Below are 16,264 nucleotides of genomic sequence, written 5' to 3' on the forward strand. Positions count from 1 at the left end.
TCTTTCTTTCTCACTTGATCTTACAATTCTGTCCTATTCCCCATTCAAAATCACAAATTGTTTAACCTGTGATATACTGTATTAGAGTCTAATAATAATTAGACAATACCCATACTTGTATGTCATCCATGGATACAGGAACTTGCGTAGTTAGCTATCGGTAGGATTGCCAGACCTCAGGCTTTTGCCTTGACACTCAAGAGTTTGAAGGGCCATGTTCACACCTCTGAGTGGCCTCTCTTTGGCTCCCTGTGTGCGTGTGCTTTTCAGGGATGGGCCCTTGGCTTATGAGATTTGCTGTCAAGTTGGACATAAGTCACACCAGTGAGCTGACTTAGACTCAACTTGGTTCCCCCAAGCTACTCAGACCTGGAACCCACCCCTTCCTCCCTTTTTCTGGGGGAAAAAGCCTTGTTTTTAATAGGGACTCAGACTTGGTATAAAGGACACAAAGACTTGCCAACATCCTGCATGCTTGTGTTTTTGGACTGGAATTCTCCAGTAATTTGTTATGTAGAATTCTGGCAGCAAACACAACTCCACAGACTTACAGATTTTGTTCCCTCTTCCCTGAGAAAGAATTTTGAATTCCTTACTGCTGACATTGCTGTGTTCATACCATCGGCTGCCTTTTCTTTTCTTTCTTCTTCTGGTGCTTAACGTTGAAGGAGGTCTGAAATGTTGGTCTTTGCCTTCTGTTGTTAATTTAAAAGAAGCTGCTGTGGTACTTCCTGGGAGTTGTAGTTCTTTGGAAGGTGCTTTCTCTACAGCCTAATGGGCAATGGAATGACTCCCAACACACTCCATTATCTAGGAGAGCTTGGCTCTCACTGCTTAGTCAAGATTTAACATGAAGAAATGTTTTGGGAAACTAAAAACAGAACCCCTTAACTCAAGTGTACCACATAAATGCTATTCTGGTGTTCTTTACCTTCAGAAAAAAGTACACAATAAAATAATGTGGCAAAGGGATGAAAAAAATTGTTTTGCTACCACTATGGCCTATTGCAGATCCCTCTTGTTACTTTATTAGACCCAACCTTGTGACATTACCAGCTCCAACCTTTTGAATATCAGTTTTTTTTAAATGCTTCTGATGTGAGCAGCAATCTTTGTCTCCAGGCAACCAGGCTGCGAAGCTTTTATTAACCACATTGTTTCAAGTACCACACATGAATGACCTAGATATATATGGGCAAATGTCCCAGTAAAAATATTTCTGGGCTAATAAGATTCATGATACTGTTTACTAGGCTTCAGTAAGATGCAAACACTAGTTTCTATGTCCCCTGCAGTTCTGGCTGTTCCACTGGGGAAATAGTAACTGCTCCAATACTCAAAGCAGCACATGTTCCAGCACATGCTTGTAGTTTTCTGCTCAGGATCATGCACACACTGAATAAAGTGAGAATCACACACTAGAGATGAAACAAAGCAGGCTCTCATTCTCAGCCAGAAGACAAGTTGCTTGTTACCTTATTTGTATACATCTCTTCATATATCAATATAGCCTTTGTTTCATATCTTATCTTTTTAAGGGACATGACTAGCAATTCAAATACTAGTCCAGGATTGGGGACACTGTAATTCAATCTCTACTCAGGTCAGGAAGTTCACTGAATGACCTTGAGGCAGTAATTTTTCTCACCCTGAGCTTAAGGTACCTCACATGCTTGTTGTGAAGATAATAAATGGAAGCCATGTAAGTAGCCACTGTTTTGTTGGAGGTAGGGCTCAGGGTAACACGTATGTGCCGTGTGTGGTAATGAGCATTAGTAAATACTCAGATTGCTTTCCAGAACTTATTTATTTATTCTATTTATATCCTGCCTATCTGGTTTTGCGACCACTGAAACACAAATCTGCCAATGAAACACAAAGCAGACATTCAAGATGTTATAATACAACATATTGCTTACTTCTGAAGTACAGATATAGTATTGGTTTAATGTACCTTCTTCAACAATAAAATTCTGCCAGCATGAGATCAGCACGTCTAAAAACCTTATAAGCAAAACGAGTAACTTCCCCCCCTCCCCCTGTAAGAACTTTAATCTGAACGATAAAATTCCAGATTTCAAGGCTGTGAAATAAAACCGGGAAATGTGCTTCCCTCTCCGCATACAACTCTAATTAAAGGGTTTAATGAATGGCTTTTCAGAGACATGAACAGGCGTTTTCGGTAATTAGATGGCAGACGAAGCCAAGCTTGTCAAGCTGGAGAACCGTGAAACGCGAAGGAGAGGGGAAGCCTTCAAAGCATCGTCACAAAAAAAAAAAAGGTGCTTGGAGGGCAATTCATCGACGTACTAAGGATGAACTAGCGCGCCCACCTTCCCGCCTTGTCCAACCTCCTGCCCCCGCGCGCCCTCTCTTACGCACGCGCGAGGACCTCCCCTCCCCTCCCCTCCCCTCCCCTCCCTCGTTGTCCTCCTCCCAGTCTCCTCGTTCGCGCGCCTCTTGTTCTTGGTTGTGACGCATCCTCGTCCCGCCTACTCTCCGTTTCATGCTCCGGCCGCGGCAACGCCCCCTTTTCCTCTCCGACACACCCACTCTCCCGCCCAACGCCAACGGCCTTCGCCGCCGCTTCCTGCGGAGCATGCGCAGACCGTCGTGTGGGCCCGTCCCGGCCCCTCCCCCCCTTTTCCATTCCTTTCTCTCCCTCGCGTGTCAGAAAGGGAGCCGCGTAAGCTCTGCGACTTCGGCAGCAGACGAGAGAGCGAGCGAAGAGAGGGGCGAAGGGGAGCGGCTCCGGTGGGAGGCCCCGGTGGCCAGCCCTGCTTCGCCAGCCGACCAGAAAGAGCGGGCGGGGGGGAGGAGGAGGCGAGGCGGCGGCGGTTGTAACGGCCGAAACCGACGAGGCGCGCGGAGCGGGAGCTCGTCGTTCCGTCTTTGAAGGCGACAGGTAATCGCGGCGGCAAGATGAGCATCGAGATCCCGCCGGGTCTGACGGAGCTGCTGCAGGGCTACACGGTGGAGGTGTTGAGGCACCGGCCGCCGGACCTCCTCGGCTTCGCCGCCGACTATTTCTGCCGCCTGAGGGACACCCGAGACCAGCAGCTACTGGAGGGGGCGGCCGGCCCTGCCGCCGCCTCCGCCGCCTCCATCAGGGGCAAAGGGGTCAACTTCGACGGGGAGCCTATGCAGACCGAGTCCAATGGCGAGGACGAGCACCGAGAAGGCGTCGACGATGAGGACTCGGACTCCGACTTCGAGCGTGAGTTTTTTTTTTTGGGGGGGGAGCGGCGGCTGAGGCCCGGGGGGGGCGGTTTGCGGTCTGTCGGAGGGCTTCTGGCCGCGTGCTCGGCGGTCTGGCCCGTCAGGCGCTGCAGAGGAAGAAGCCTTTTTCCGCCCCTTTCTCTCCTCTCCCGGGAAGGCGGGCGCTCTCTCGGGCTTAACCTTTATTATCATTACGCCCTGCCTAGAATTAAGTCAAGCGCGTTACAAAATAGCAGCTGCCCTTTGGGATCGGCGATAGGGGTGGTGGGGGGAAAGCCTACGTTCTTCGATCTGTGTACAAGTATAACGAGAGACAAAAGAGAGGCTTCCTTCCTATCGTAACATTTTGCAGCATGCTGTTAAGTGTGGATCCATGTTGGCATTCTGGCTACTTCTGTGGAAACAAGGCGGGGTTATACATGTAACCCCAGAAATAAATGAAATATTGTAATATCCAAACGCCCAGCCGGTTGTACAGTACAGTATAGGGCTTTCTTTTGGGCGTGGAGTAGGAGGCGTGACCTTCAACGGAAGGTGCTAAAGATATAGATGCTTTTCGGCCCTCCTTTTTTCTGGGCTTCGTGTTGCTTGCCAGTTTTGCCCGACAGCTTAACAGGGTGTCTTGATCCTCAGTTTCTTTAATTGTGAACCTTGTGTTTAAACCGCCCCCCCTCTATTCCGTAGCATCTGTGTTTGTTTAAGCTTCATTTGGGCTTTAAGCCCATGATTATAAGGAGGAGGTGTGAGGGTGAACACTGTACATGAAATGGTGTTCCAAATCTGCCTTGCATGTGTTATTTGTGTAATAGGTTTTGTGGCTTGCCAGAGTCTTGAATGAATTGCTATCTTTTTATCTTTGTGAGGGATGCTGGTTGGAATAAAGAAAGCTTTCAAGGAAATCCCTGTTCTAGGATGGGTAGAGGGGAGTGGCTGTAACAAACCTTTTACTGTGCTTCCTCAGATGTGGAATGGAGAAGATTCTTCAGTCCTTCATAGTTGTAATGGTATTGGGAGACTGGGAAGAGCACAGCAGTGTATGATTAGTAATTTCTTTGTGTGGGAGAAGGTGAAATAGCAGAAAAAGACCATAACTTCTGGAGTGAGGTGACAGGCTTTCCCTTCAATTGTGTTTTATTTTTCCAATATCTTCTTGATTCCTCATGTTCGCATTTAGGAAGTCAGGATGTGGGGTGGAAGAATTTACTGTGTTTGAGATGAAGAGTTATGTACCTACAGTATCTTGCATTTCTCTTCTTGGCAGTGGAAGAGCTATACTATAGCTGATCCGGTAAGAGTGTAACTTAGTTATCATATTCAGTTTGCCTCTGAGGAGACTAGTGTAGAACATTTTTAAAACTCAGTAGCAGGGTGGACTGTAATTGTTTTTATTAAGTTACTGTATTAAAGTTTACATACTATAGGAAATAGAAACTTTCACAATGTAAGCTACTGTGAATTGACTTTCTCAGCCACACTAGACCCTGTTCCAAGACCTCTATACAGAGCACGTTACCATAGTTTCTTGAGACTGAAGGATGCCTGCGCTATGAATATATTCAAGAAATAATTGTAAAGTTCTACACACAGGGGGAAAAAGTTAAATACATAGTTATAAGATGGGGGATACTTAGCTAAGTAATACTGTGAGTGAGAAGCATCTTGTAGTTGTAGATCACAAGCTGAATATGAACCAGCAGTGTGAAGTGGCTGCAAAAAAGGCTAATATATTTTAGGCAGCATTAACAGAAGTACAGTCTCCAAATTCTGTGGAATGCTAATCCCCCTTTATTCAACACTGGTTAGGGCTCATCTTGAGATCTGGACACTACACTTTAAAAAGGATGACAAACTGGAACAGATTCAGAGAAGGGCAACAAGGGTGATTGGAGAAAAAGCCTTATGAGGAAAGACTGAAAGAACTGGTCATGTTTAGACTTGAGAAAAGAACACTGAGATGAGATATGATAGCACTTTTCAAATACTTCAAAGATTGTCATACAGAGGAGGGACAGAATCTCTTCTCAGTCATCCCAGGGTGCCAGACACGTGATAATGGGCTGAAGCTACAAGAAGCCAGATTTTGGCTGAATATCAGGAAAAATGTATTGACTATTAAGAGCACTATGACAGTGGAACCAAGTATCTCAAGAAGTTATGAGTGTTCTAATGCTAGAGGCATTCAAGAGAAAATTGTACACCCATCTGTCTGATCTGTTTTGATTTGGGTTCCTTCATTGAGCAGGGGGCTGGACCCTGTAACCTTACAGGCCCCTTCCAGCGCAATTATTCTATTTTTATTCTTTTGCTATTATAAATGATTTTAAATATAAACTAAAGTAATTGAAAAACTGCCCTTGTCTTTTCTTTCTTTCTTTAAATATTTTTTTTATTTTAACTGAAACCTAAACATAAAATACACAAACAAAATACAATGTAACTGTGTTCCCCACCACTGTAGACGGGACCTCTTGCTATAATATTCCTCCATCTATATTCTTCCTCTTCTTGTCTTTTCTAGTACTGCTGTTTTCATTAGATTCAAGAACATGAATAAATATTTTTGACATGGAGGAATTCTGATAAGGGAACCATGATTTAGGGCAAAAACTTGCTCTTGGTTATCAAAGACGTCTAAAGGAGAGTGCCATGGTGTCATCTAGCCATGTCACAATTTGAAACATGGCATCAGTAGTTGTCTGCTGCTTTTCAAAGATAGGAGAATATTGTTGTTACTCCAGTATGTGGACCAGGAGCGCTGAAAAAACACTCCAGTTCAGCTCTCGTGTTCCTCCCCCCTCCCTAAGTTCAGTGTTAGTTTAATGCTCAGTAAAGGTGGGTAGAATTGCAATTTAGGGATGACCTCTTCTTGTGGAAGGTGACCTGCAGTGAATACTGTATGAGTGAATTGGTCTGCTCATTTCAGTATATGATAAAAGGCAGGGAAGGGCAAGATTTCTGGGGAACACGTAGTCTGAAGTACAGGGTAGCAGTTCAGTGGGGAGACTACATAATGGCATCAGCTCCTGGACGGGAAAGCATGGAAGGGGATGTGGATGAAGAATAGCTGCTTCGTATAATGGGGAGGAGTGGGGGGGATGTGCACGAAGCATTTGCAAGGGAGAACAAAAGTGCAGATGTGATCTGAATGCTGAGAGTTGGAAGGAAATTGCATTCTGTTGAGTTGTAGAACTGTTGACTAGATGTTGCAAGAAACAACAAGTTTTCATGCTAGAGCCTAGAAATAATGTAGGATTTATTTAATAATATGACTTGTACACTGCTTCAATTTTAAAATGACAGTTATTTAAACTCCAATGAGAGACATCAGGATCTTTTGGAAATACAATAAGTATTTAATGAATGATATTCAAAAATATTTATTAGGAATCATCTCTTGCCTTAAAAGATGCATTAAAAGCTGTTGAGTATGATAGGGAGGTATAACTTTGCTTTTTTTTTCAAGAGCCCAGGTTGTTCTCTTGTTCCCTCCATGGTTCTGCAATCTGTAGTTAACGAGCATGCTTCATGGTAAAATTCTCTAGAAATGTAGATGTTCTAGCTCTTGATGTAAACTACAGTAAACTAATTGCCAAAGTGTGGTAACTAATTAATTATGAAGACCCAGATTCTGGCTTGCCTTCCAGAAGTGGATGGCATGGGATGGAAGAGTGATCCTTATGCCCTGCAATCTGCTTTCTGGGATACTGGCTGAAGGAGTGCTCCAGCTGGTGCCTCATTTGAGGTGCTGATTTAATTCTGTTCTTACCTTCTCGTGGTTGAAGTGACAGCCTGAACTACTGGCAGGAGGAGTCTCCTGGTACTTTGCTCTTAGGAGTCTTGAGGTGCAAGGGTTAAACCGCAGTACAGCAGCTAAAACTCTGCTCACTATCCAGGTTTAGTCCCAGGTAGCCGGCTTGTGGTTCACTCAAGTCTTCCATTCTTCCAGTCGGTAAATTGAGTATGCAGCTTGCTGGACTGGGGGCAATGTGTAGCTTGCATAATTAATTTGTAAACTACTCAGAGAGGGTTTTAAGCATTATGGTGTGGTATAAAAGCAACCCACTTTGCTTTTTGCGTTTCTTTGAGGGGATTGGGCTTTAGAGTGGGGGCTTGTATTAGGATCTGTTAGTTAGATGGAGAAGCTTGGTGGATTGGCAGTTGCACACTCCTAATATAAAGACAAGAAAGTTGATATGTCGGTAACAATTTAAAAAAAGGTATTGTGGTACCTTAGTAGCTGAGTGGCATCAAAGGACATAAACAATGAAAAGCGATAGTACCAGAATGGTTTCCTAGATGCATTGTGTATTCAAAAGGTAAAATGAACCTTTGCTCTGCCCAGGCAATTATATATTATCATGGAAAACCAGGTATGTCTATAGAATATGATTTAACTTTAATCTATTGAAGGAAATCAAAAAGTAAAAATATATAGCTCCCTAGTAACAAGTAAAATGGCATTGTTGATTTGAGTTGTCGGGGGAAAATGGCAAATCTTTTTTTATGCTTGTGTAGACTGTGGCACTGCAAACAGCAGTAGTTGGTATGCAGTCCGTATTTAAAGAATTATTTTTGTACTGGATTAAGCAAGTGTATGAAGTGATTTGGAAAATGTTTATTTAGAAGAAAACTTCCTCAAACTTGTTGGAACCTTATTCTAAATAATTGCCCCTGGGGTTAAGTTGCTGGCTCACTTAATGGTGGTGGTCGCTGATGTGAATATGAGCACAGGTTTTTTAAAATTTAATTGGTCAAACTATATACCACCAAGCATATTTAAATCAATATCTCAGAATGCATGATTAAAACAAAATAAAAACAAAAGTGTTGTGGTATCTTGAGTAATAACATATTTGTTTCATTGTGAGCTTTCATGAATTGCAGAGTCTGCTTCTTTAGATTCATGGAGTGCAGTATTTAGTTAAAGGCTTTATATACATAGTATGTGCAATTATGTGTGTGTACTGTTTGGATAACTATTGTACTCCATGTGTCTTGGGAAGCGGATTCTAGTTCTGTGCAGGCCCACAATTTGAAATTGACCTGTGTAAGATGCCATAATATTTTTGCTTTTCGTTTCTTGTACATACTGAAATGGACCAACACAGTCTGAAAATCCTGCAGAGTGATGCCATACATTCTGTTTCTGAAAACAAAAAATATGTTGGCTTTTAAAATTACATGTTTTTAATGAAAAATCTGCCTTGAAAGAGCCAGAATTATGAATTTAGATTATTGTTTGTAGTTGGCAAGAACTAAAAAGAGAGAAAAAAGGCAAAAGGAAGCAGTGTGTAAAGTAAATGGAAATCTTCTTATTAAATGTAATAATGCAAGATTAAAAGTTGTTAAGCATACCCTTGCAAGATTGTTTTACTATGGCAGCAGCAGATTGAAAACTGATTTCACACATTCCTGCAGTTTGTTGTGTTAATGGGGTTAGCCAGGCTTCTTTCATCACTTCTTAGAAACCTGTAGGAAGGTGTAAAATTGGTTTTAATTCTGCTACTAGAATGGTCTTATATTTCACCATTACTCTGGTTGGCTTAAATGAGAAGAATTTCATGCAGACAAGAATTGGAATTCTGTGCAGGCAACTGCGTGGGCTGATTGAGGAAAGATGGCACACTTTTTTCTTCTATGCCAAGCATATACAGTACATGAAGCAGACTAGTGCAGAAGGGACAGAGCTTTCCATGCCTCTTATGTCAGACCCAGTATGATAGCATAGTTTTTGTTGAAGCTAGGAACCTTTTTGGATTAATTTATCCTTACTACAGTGTCACTTCAGTGAAGAGGGTGTCTTACCCAATGTTTATATTTTTCTTCTTTCTTCCAATGAGCTCAGAACAGCATACAATGCATGATTCTCACATACACTTACCGTACTTTCACAGAACTCTGTGCAGTAGGTTAGGCCACTTGTTCACAACCTTGGGTAACTGAAGTGTTCTTGGACTGCAATTCCAGAAGCCTTCAGAACTAGCTGTGCTCATTCTGGGAGTTGCAGTCCAAGAACACCAGGGTTACCAAGGCTGAGAACTACTAGGTTAGGCTAAGAGATGGTTTAGTGGTTCTTGATCTTTAGCATTTGAGATGTTTTTGGAGTTAAGCTCTCAGGATTTTTGACCATTGACTTTGCTGACTGCAACTTCTGGGAGATGAAGTCCAAAATGCCTGGAGGGTCAAAGGCTGAGAAGCATTGAAACAATGAGTGTCTAAGGTCATCAAGAGAGTTTTGCAAGGTTTGCAAGGTCTGAGGCATGATAAAGAAATATATTTATGAAAATGATTTATGGGAACTCAGGAGATAAAACTTTGGCAAATAAGGGAAGCACTAGTTCTGAATTGGGCTCTGTCTCCTTAATATGGTAAATGTGACCCAAAAACCAGTGGTGTTGCATATGATTTTTGTAGCACAAGTTCAGTAATCCCTATTTACCCTGTTGTCTAGGGCTGATGGGTTTTAGAGTTAAGCGACATATGTAAAAGTACAAGTATACTAGGCAAAGAAGAGCTTTGTGGCGCAGTGGTTAAACTGCTGTACTGTACTGCAGCTAAAACTGTACTCACAACCCGGGGTTCAATCCCAGGTAGCCGGCTCAAGGTTGACTCAGCCTTCTATCCTTCCAAAGTCGGTAAAATGAGTACCCAGCTTGCTGGGGGGGAGGCAATGTGTAGCCTGCATAATTAACTTGTAAACCGCTACAGAGGAGGAAGCACATACTAGTAGTCAGATAGAAACACACACAAATTCACATGGTCCCAGGAGGTCCCAGAGGGCAAATAAGGGTGTGCCACCCAGTAGATTTGGAGTGAATGGTATTACAGAGTGCTTGAAGCACTATGTGGCGGTATATAAGCAGCACACTTTGCTTTTTGCTTTGCAAATGGTAGACATTTATTTGCAAAATATGCTCAGTTGAAGAAGATTAACCTAGACAGTTAGAATCAGGGAATCTACGGGGTATGAAAATCCTTCAGATTGTTACAGTGGGGTCTCTACTTAAGAACGTCTCTACTTAAGAACAATCCAACTTAAGAACAGCTCCATTTGCTAAATTTTGCTTCTACCTGAGAACAGAAATCCAAGATAAGAACAGGAAAAAAAACCTTTCCTGCTCTTTTTTTAACCTTAGGTCATCTTAGGTTAAAAAAATTTCTCCCCCTAGTGGTAGAGTACGTATTAACCAGCTTTGCATTAGTTCCTATGGGAACTAATGCTTCAATGTACGAACACACCTCTACATAACAAAAAAACAGCCAGAACGGATTAATTGGTTTTCAGTCCATTCCTATGGGAAATTTTGCTTCAACTTAAGAACGTTTCAACTTAAGAACACCATTCCAAAACCGATTAAGTTCTTAAGTAGAGGTTCCACTGTAGTTTCTATGGACAGAAAAGAGCAGATATGGATTAAATGTTTTTCAGTGCGTTCCTATGGGAAATGCAGATACAACATAAGAACTTTTCAACTTGAGAACCACCTTCCAATACGGATTAAGTTCTTAAGTAGAGACCCCACTGTAGTGGTAAAATCAAATAGTCGATAATATTCGATGCCAAGGAAATTGAGTATTTGAAGAATTTTCACCATTAATTCTAAGAAATGTTTAGGATTGCTGCATTTGTAGAATCTGAGTTATTTTTACAGCATTAATAGTAGAAGGCAAGTGAAGAAAGGAGTCTTGTGCCTGGGGGTTCTCTTAAGAATTCATGTGGATGGATACTGCCTATATTGTAGTTTCGAAGGCTTTCATGGCTGGGATCCAATTGTTGTTGTAGGTTTTTTGGGCTGTTTGGCCATGTTCTGGAGGTTTTTCTTCCTAATCTTTTGTGAACACAGACAGAGTTCTAACACCTGTCCTCTGAAGATGCCAGCCACAGAGACTGGCAAAACATTAGGAAGAAAAACTTCCAGAACATGGCCAAACAGCCCCCCAAAATCCACAGACACTGCCTATATTTCTTTGAAATTTCTCACAGCTGCCATTGCATGTGGAGAGAGAGATTTTCAGAGTTAGCCAAGTTATTCACCATATTCCATTTTTAAATACATAGAGAGTATGTGCAAGGGAAGATATAAAATGACTAAAGATGGGTATTGATACTCTTAGTGTACGAGATGAAGATTTAAATATAAGTTATGGGTATAAAAGAATAAAATTCAGAGGGAACCAGTATTAACATGTATTTCCTTTTTCATTTCCACATGGGTCATTTCATTCCAGGCATAGCATTGTCCCTGCTGTTCCCCTTACTGTATATTGTAAAAAATGTGTTTATAGTACTGTATTTGCACTCATTTCACATGCTAGCAAGGTTATGCTCAAAATCCTACAAGGTAGGCTTCAGCAATATGTGGACCAAGAACTCCCAGAAGTACAAGCTGGATTCCGAAGAGGCAGAGGAACTAGAGACCAAATTGCTAACTTGCGCTGGATTATGGAGAAAGCCAGAGAGTTCCAGAAAAATATCTACTTCTGCTTCATTGACTATGCAAAAGCCTTTGACTGTGTGAACTACAGCAAACTATGGCAAGTTCTTAAAGAAATAGGAGTGCCTGACCACCTTATCTATCTCCTGAGAAACCTATATGTGGGACAGGAAGCAACAGTTAGAACTGGATATGGAGCAACTGACTGGTTCAAAATTGGGAAAGGAGTACGACAAGGCTGTATATTGTCCCCCAGCTTATTTAACTTGCAGAATACATCATGCGGAAGGCTGGACTGGATGAATCCCAAGCTGGAATTAAGATTGCTGGAAGGAATATCAACAACCTCAGATATGCAGATGATACCACTCTGATGGCAAAAAGCGAGGAGGAATTAAAGAACCTTGTAATGAGGGTGAAAGAGGAGAGTGCAAAAAACGGTCTGAAACTCAACATCAAAAAAAAAAAAAAAAAAAAAAAAAACAAACTAAGATCATGGCCACTGGTCCCATGACCTCCTGGCAAATAGAAGGGGAAGATATGGAGGCAGTGGCAGATTTTATTTTCCTGGGCTCCATGATCACTGCAGATGGAGACAGCAGCCACGAAATTAAAAGACGCCTGCTTCTTGGGAGGAAAGCAGTGACAAATCTTGACAGCATCTTAAAAAGCAGAGACATCACCTTGCCAACAAAAGTCCGAATAGTCAAAGCTATGGTTTTTCCTGTCGTGCTATATGGAAGTGAGAGCTGGACCATAAAGAAAGCAGACCGCCGAAAAATTGATGCCTTTGAATTGTGGTGCTGGAGGAGGCTCTTGAGAGTGCCCTGGACTGCAAGGAGAACAAACCTATCAATTCTAAAGGAAATCAACCCTGAGTGCTCACTGGAAGGACAGATCCTGAAGCTGAGGCTCCAGTAATTTGGCCATCTCATGAGAAGAGAAGACTCCTTGGAAAAGACCTTGATGTTAGGAAAGTGTGACGGCAAGAGGAGAAGGGGAGGACCGAGGATGAGATGGCTGGACAGTGTCTGCGAGGCAACCAACATGAATTTGACACAACTCCGGGAGGCAGTGGAAGATAGGAGGGCCTGGCGTGCTCTGGTCCATGGGGTCACGAAGAGTCGGACACGACTAAACGACGATGACGATTTGGAGTACAGGTATTTTATTTTTTGTACATCACTTTGGATGTTTAAGGTAGAAAAATGATTTGTAAGTTCAATAAATAAACATATTTTTTTCTCAGTAGCAATCAGCAATTGCCCAGTGTACACAAATTATATGTTAAAATCACAGTTACCATAGGTGATAAGATGTATTGTAGGTTATAAATTTGCTTGGTTATTTTGACAGAACCTAGCCATGCTTGTGTATTTTATTGTTTTTATACAAGCCGTAATTGGCATCAATGCAGCTGGTTGTTTGAGTTGCTTTCCTGACCAATCCAGTATAACAAAAGCCATTCAAAATGCTTGCTTCTGAGAATGACCATGTACTTTATTTATTTATTTATTTTATATCCCGCCTATCTGGTCGGATCACTTTGCTGATGCTCTAAAACATGTCATTATTGGAAAATGATGAGTGTAAATATTGTTATCTGATTCTTCTGACACAGATACTTAGGTTTAGTAAAAATATAGATATGTATGTATGTTTAGTAAATATATATACCGTATTTTCTGTCTATAAGACACTACTTTTTTCCTAAAATCATTACCTTAAAAATTGAGGCGGGTCTTTTACACGGAAGTAAGCTGAGATAGCTGAGGAGAGAACAAAACTGCACATACCTTGCCTTTGTAAACAGGCTTCCTTCAGCCACAAGGCTTAATTTCCTACAGTCAGGAGACTTAGCTTCCTCCAATCATGAGCCTTATGGAACTGATGTCTGTTGATCCTGAACAAGGCAATTGAAGCACCTCGTTAGAGGTGGAGTCTGTAGCTCAAGATTCAACAGAGAGAAAATGTCTGATGTTCTGAGCCCAGAGACTGAATCCTCAAAGCTAAGTTTTCCTAATTTTTGGATTAGAAAATTTGGGGGGGCGATCTTATAAATAGGGGCACATTATAAATGGAAAAATACGGTATAAATATATGTATATATAAACCTGGACAAGATGAAAATCCTGTGGGTGGCCCTAGTGTTTGCAGTCTGGAGGCTTCTCTTTCCTTTAAGGAGGCAACTTTTTCTGTGAAAGATGAGGTACATGGCTTGGACATACTCTTGGACCCAGCACTGTCAGTGTAATCCCAGATACCGTCTGTGGTCCGTTCTGCCTACTTCCATCTAAGGTGGATTGCCCAGCTGCATCTGTACCATGACACCAGGTCCCTCACCATGCCGGTTCACACATTGGTAGTCTTGAGATTAGACTACAGTGGTGCCTCGCGCAATGGTCGCTCCGTAGAGCGACGAATCCGCGCAATGATGCCGTTTTTGCGATCGCAAATGCGATCGCAAAACGGCACCTAGATAGGGGGAAAATCACAGAGCGAAGGGTGGTAAGCGGTTCGCTTACCGACTTTCGCTTTGCGACCCGCCCATCAGCTGTTCCGCGGCAACAAAATGGCTGTGCGCAGCGTTTTCGCGCCCTCGTTCAGTGAGGGGAGGGCGCAAAAATGGCTGCCGGCCATCCAGGAACATCGCACAACGGTGAGTACTCGGCTGAATTGGAACGCATTAAATGCTGTTTAATGCGTTCCAATGGCTTTTTACTTTCCGTTGAGCGATGTTTCACACAGCGAGGGTTAATCCGGAACGGATTAACCTCGTTGTGCGAGGCACCACTGTACTGTAATGCCCACTTAGGGGCATCGGAGAGACTTCAACAGTCCGGAACTTGGTGGCCAGATTGTTGAGTGGGGTTAGGAAACACCAACATATTTTCCCCACCTTGGCTGCCTTGCACTGGTTACGTGTTCACTTCCGTACCAGCTTCAAGGTGATGGTGTTAACTTACAAGGCCTAAATGGTTTAGGATCTCGATATCTGGCTGAGTGCCTCCTTCCAATTAGGTCTGCCTGTCCTGTAAGATTGTCTTAGGCCAGGTGGTTGGGAGTTCTGAGAGGCCTGAAAAATGACCACTAGAAATTAATTATGCAATTATGGAAAGGTCTCCTGACTGAAATTTACCTGGCCCCTTCATTAAGAACCTTTAAAAAACTACAGTGGTGCCTCACTTTATGATTGCCCCGCATTATGACGAAACCGCATTACAACGATCTGTTTGCGATCGCAATTGCGATCGCAAAATGATGGTCTGAATGGTTTCGGGAACCGATTCTTGGCAAAAGGACGATTTTCCTCCAGCTGATCGGCGGTTTCAAAATGGCCGCCAGGTAAATAAAATGGCTCCTCGCTGTTTTCTGGGACGGATTCCTCGCAAGACAGCCACTGAAAAAGGCCGCCCTATGGAGTATCTTCGCTGGATGGTGAGTTTCCAGCCCAGTGGAACACATTGAAGGGGTTTCAATGCGTTTCAATGGGCTTTTTATTTTCGCATTATGACGTTTTCATTCTACAGCGATTTAGCCGGAACGAATTAACATTGTAATGCGAGGCACCATTGTATTAAAAACCTAGTTATTTAGACAGGCCTTCTCGTATCTAAAAACACCTTGGTGCAACAGTGTCTCTAATAACTTAACATCTAACTACTGCCATGTCTCTCACTTTATTTTATTTATTATATTCTACGGTGTATTTTTATTGCAATTTGTTTTGTACCTTTTATAATTTAATGATTGTTGTCAAGCTCCCTGTCATTATGTTATTGTTGTCGTTTAGTAGTTGTAAACCACCCAGAGTTGCCTTGTCTGCCAGATGGGTGGTATAAAAATTAAATAAATAGATAAATAAATAAAATAAATGTCATAAATAGCAACTGACACTGTTTTTAAAAATCAGATGTATTAATCTGAGTTTTAATTATTGCTCTATTAATGGTGAATTTGTTCTTTCCCAACAGTTCTCTTTGAATGCATGATGTATTTTATATCTAGTCTTATAGATAGCTGTGTATTTTGTGGTGGATATTTACCTTATGAGTTGTGTTTGCAGCCTATTCTTTTTGTGTAAGATGCAGACTTCCTGTGCTAAACAGCAATGTACAGAAATTTAAATATACAGTGACAACCCATCTTTTACCTTTCTGTATGAATTGCCAGTATCATACTTGAGCCTGACTTCCTTAATGCGGCAGATTAAATATCCAGTTGTCAGGAACAGAGACAGTGCCAAAAGTACTTAGTACATGCAGAGTTTTGTATATTGATGAGGAAGAACATAGTGGCTCTTTTTGTTGTTGTTTTCCCCCTGTACAATAAGAGTGTTCTAACTAAACACAGGTGGCAGGATAATATCAAGCATTGTATTCAGACGTATTACTATATTACCTTGATTTGGTTTCCCACACTGACAGAGTCTCTGTTGCTGTGCAGAGTGAATGACTGCACAATGCAAAATGGTTTCTCCTTTGTCCAAGCCTCCTTTTACCAATGCACATAATCCCTAGGCTACTCTGAAGAACCCTAGTGGATGCCTACTTATGAATGCAATGAAAGTACATGATTGTGTCCTATCACTGTTTTGCAGCAAAAGCGTG

At 42.1% G+C, this 16,264-nt stretch overlaps 1 protein-coding gene across 1 annotated transcript in view; it reads left to right on the forward strand.

Moving 5' to 3' along the window:
- Positions 1–2,637: 2,637 nt before the first annotated feature.
- Positions 2,638–16,264, forward strand: part of PRKAR2A (protein kinase cAMP-dependent type II regulatory subunit alpha) — a 111,674-nt gene continuing 98,047 nt past the window's right edge. The window contains exon 1 of the mRNA XM_072989313.2: positions 2,638–3,217. Within this exon, the coding sequence (XP_072845414.1) occupies positions 2,923–3,217 (295 nt within the window). The 5' untranslated portion in view covers positions 2,638–2,922. The remainder of the gene's footprint in view (positions 3,218–16,264) is intronic.

This window comes from Pogona vitticeps, chromosome 2, assembly GCF_051106095.1.
Source record: "Pogona vitticeps strain Pit_001003342236 chromosome 2, PviZW2.1, whole genome shotgun sequence".
NCBI lineage: Eukaryota > Metazoa > Chordata > Lepidosauria > Squamata > Agamidae > Pogona > Pogona vitticeps.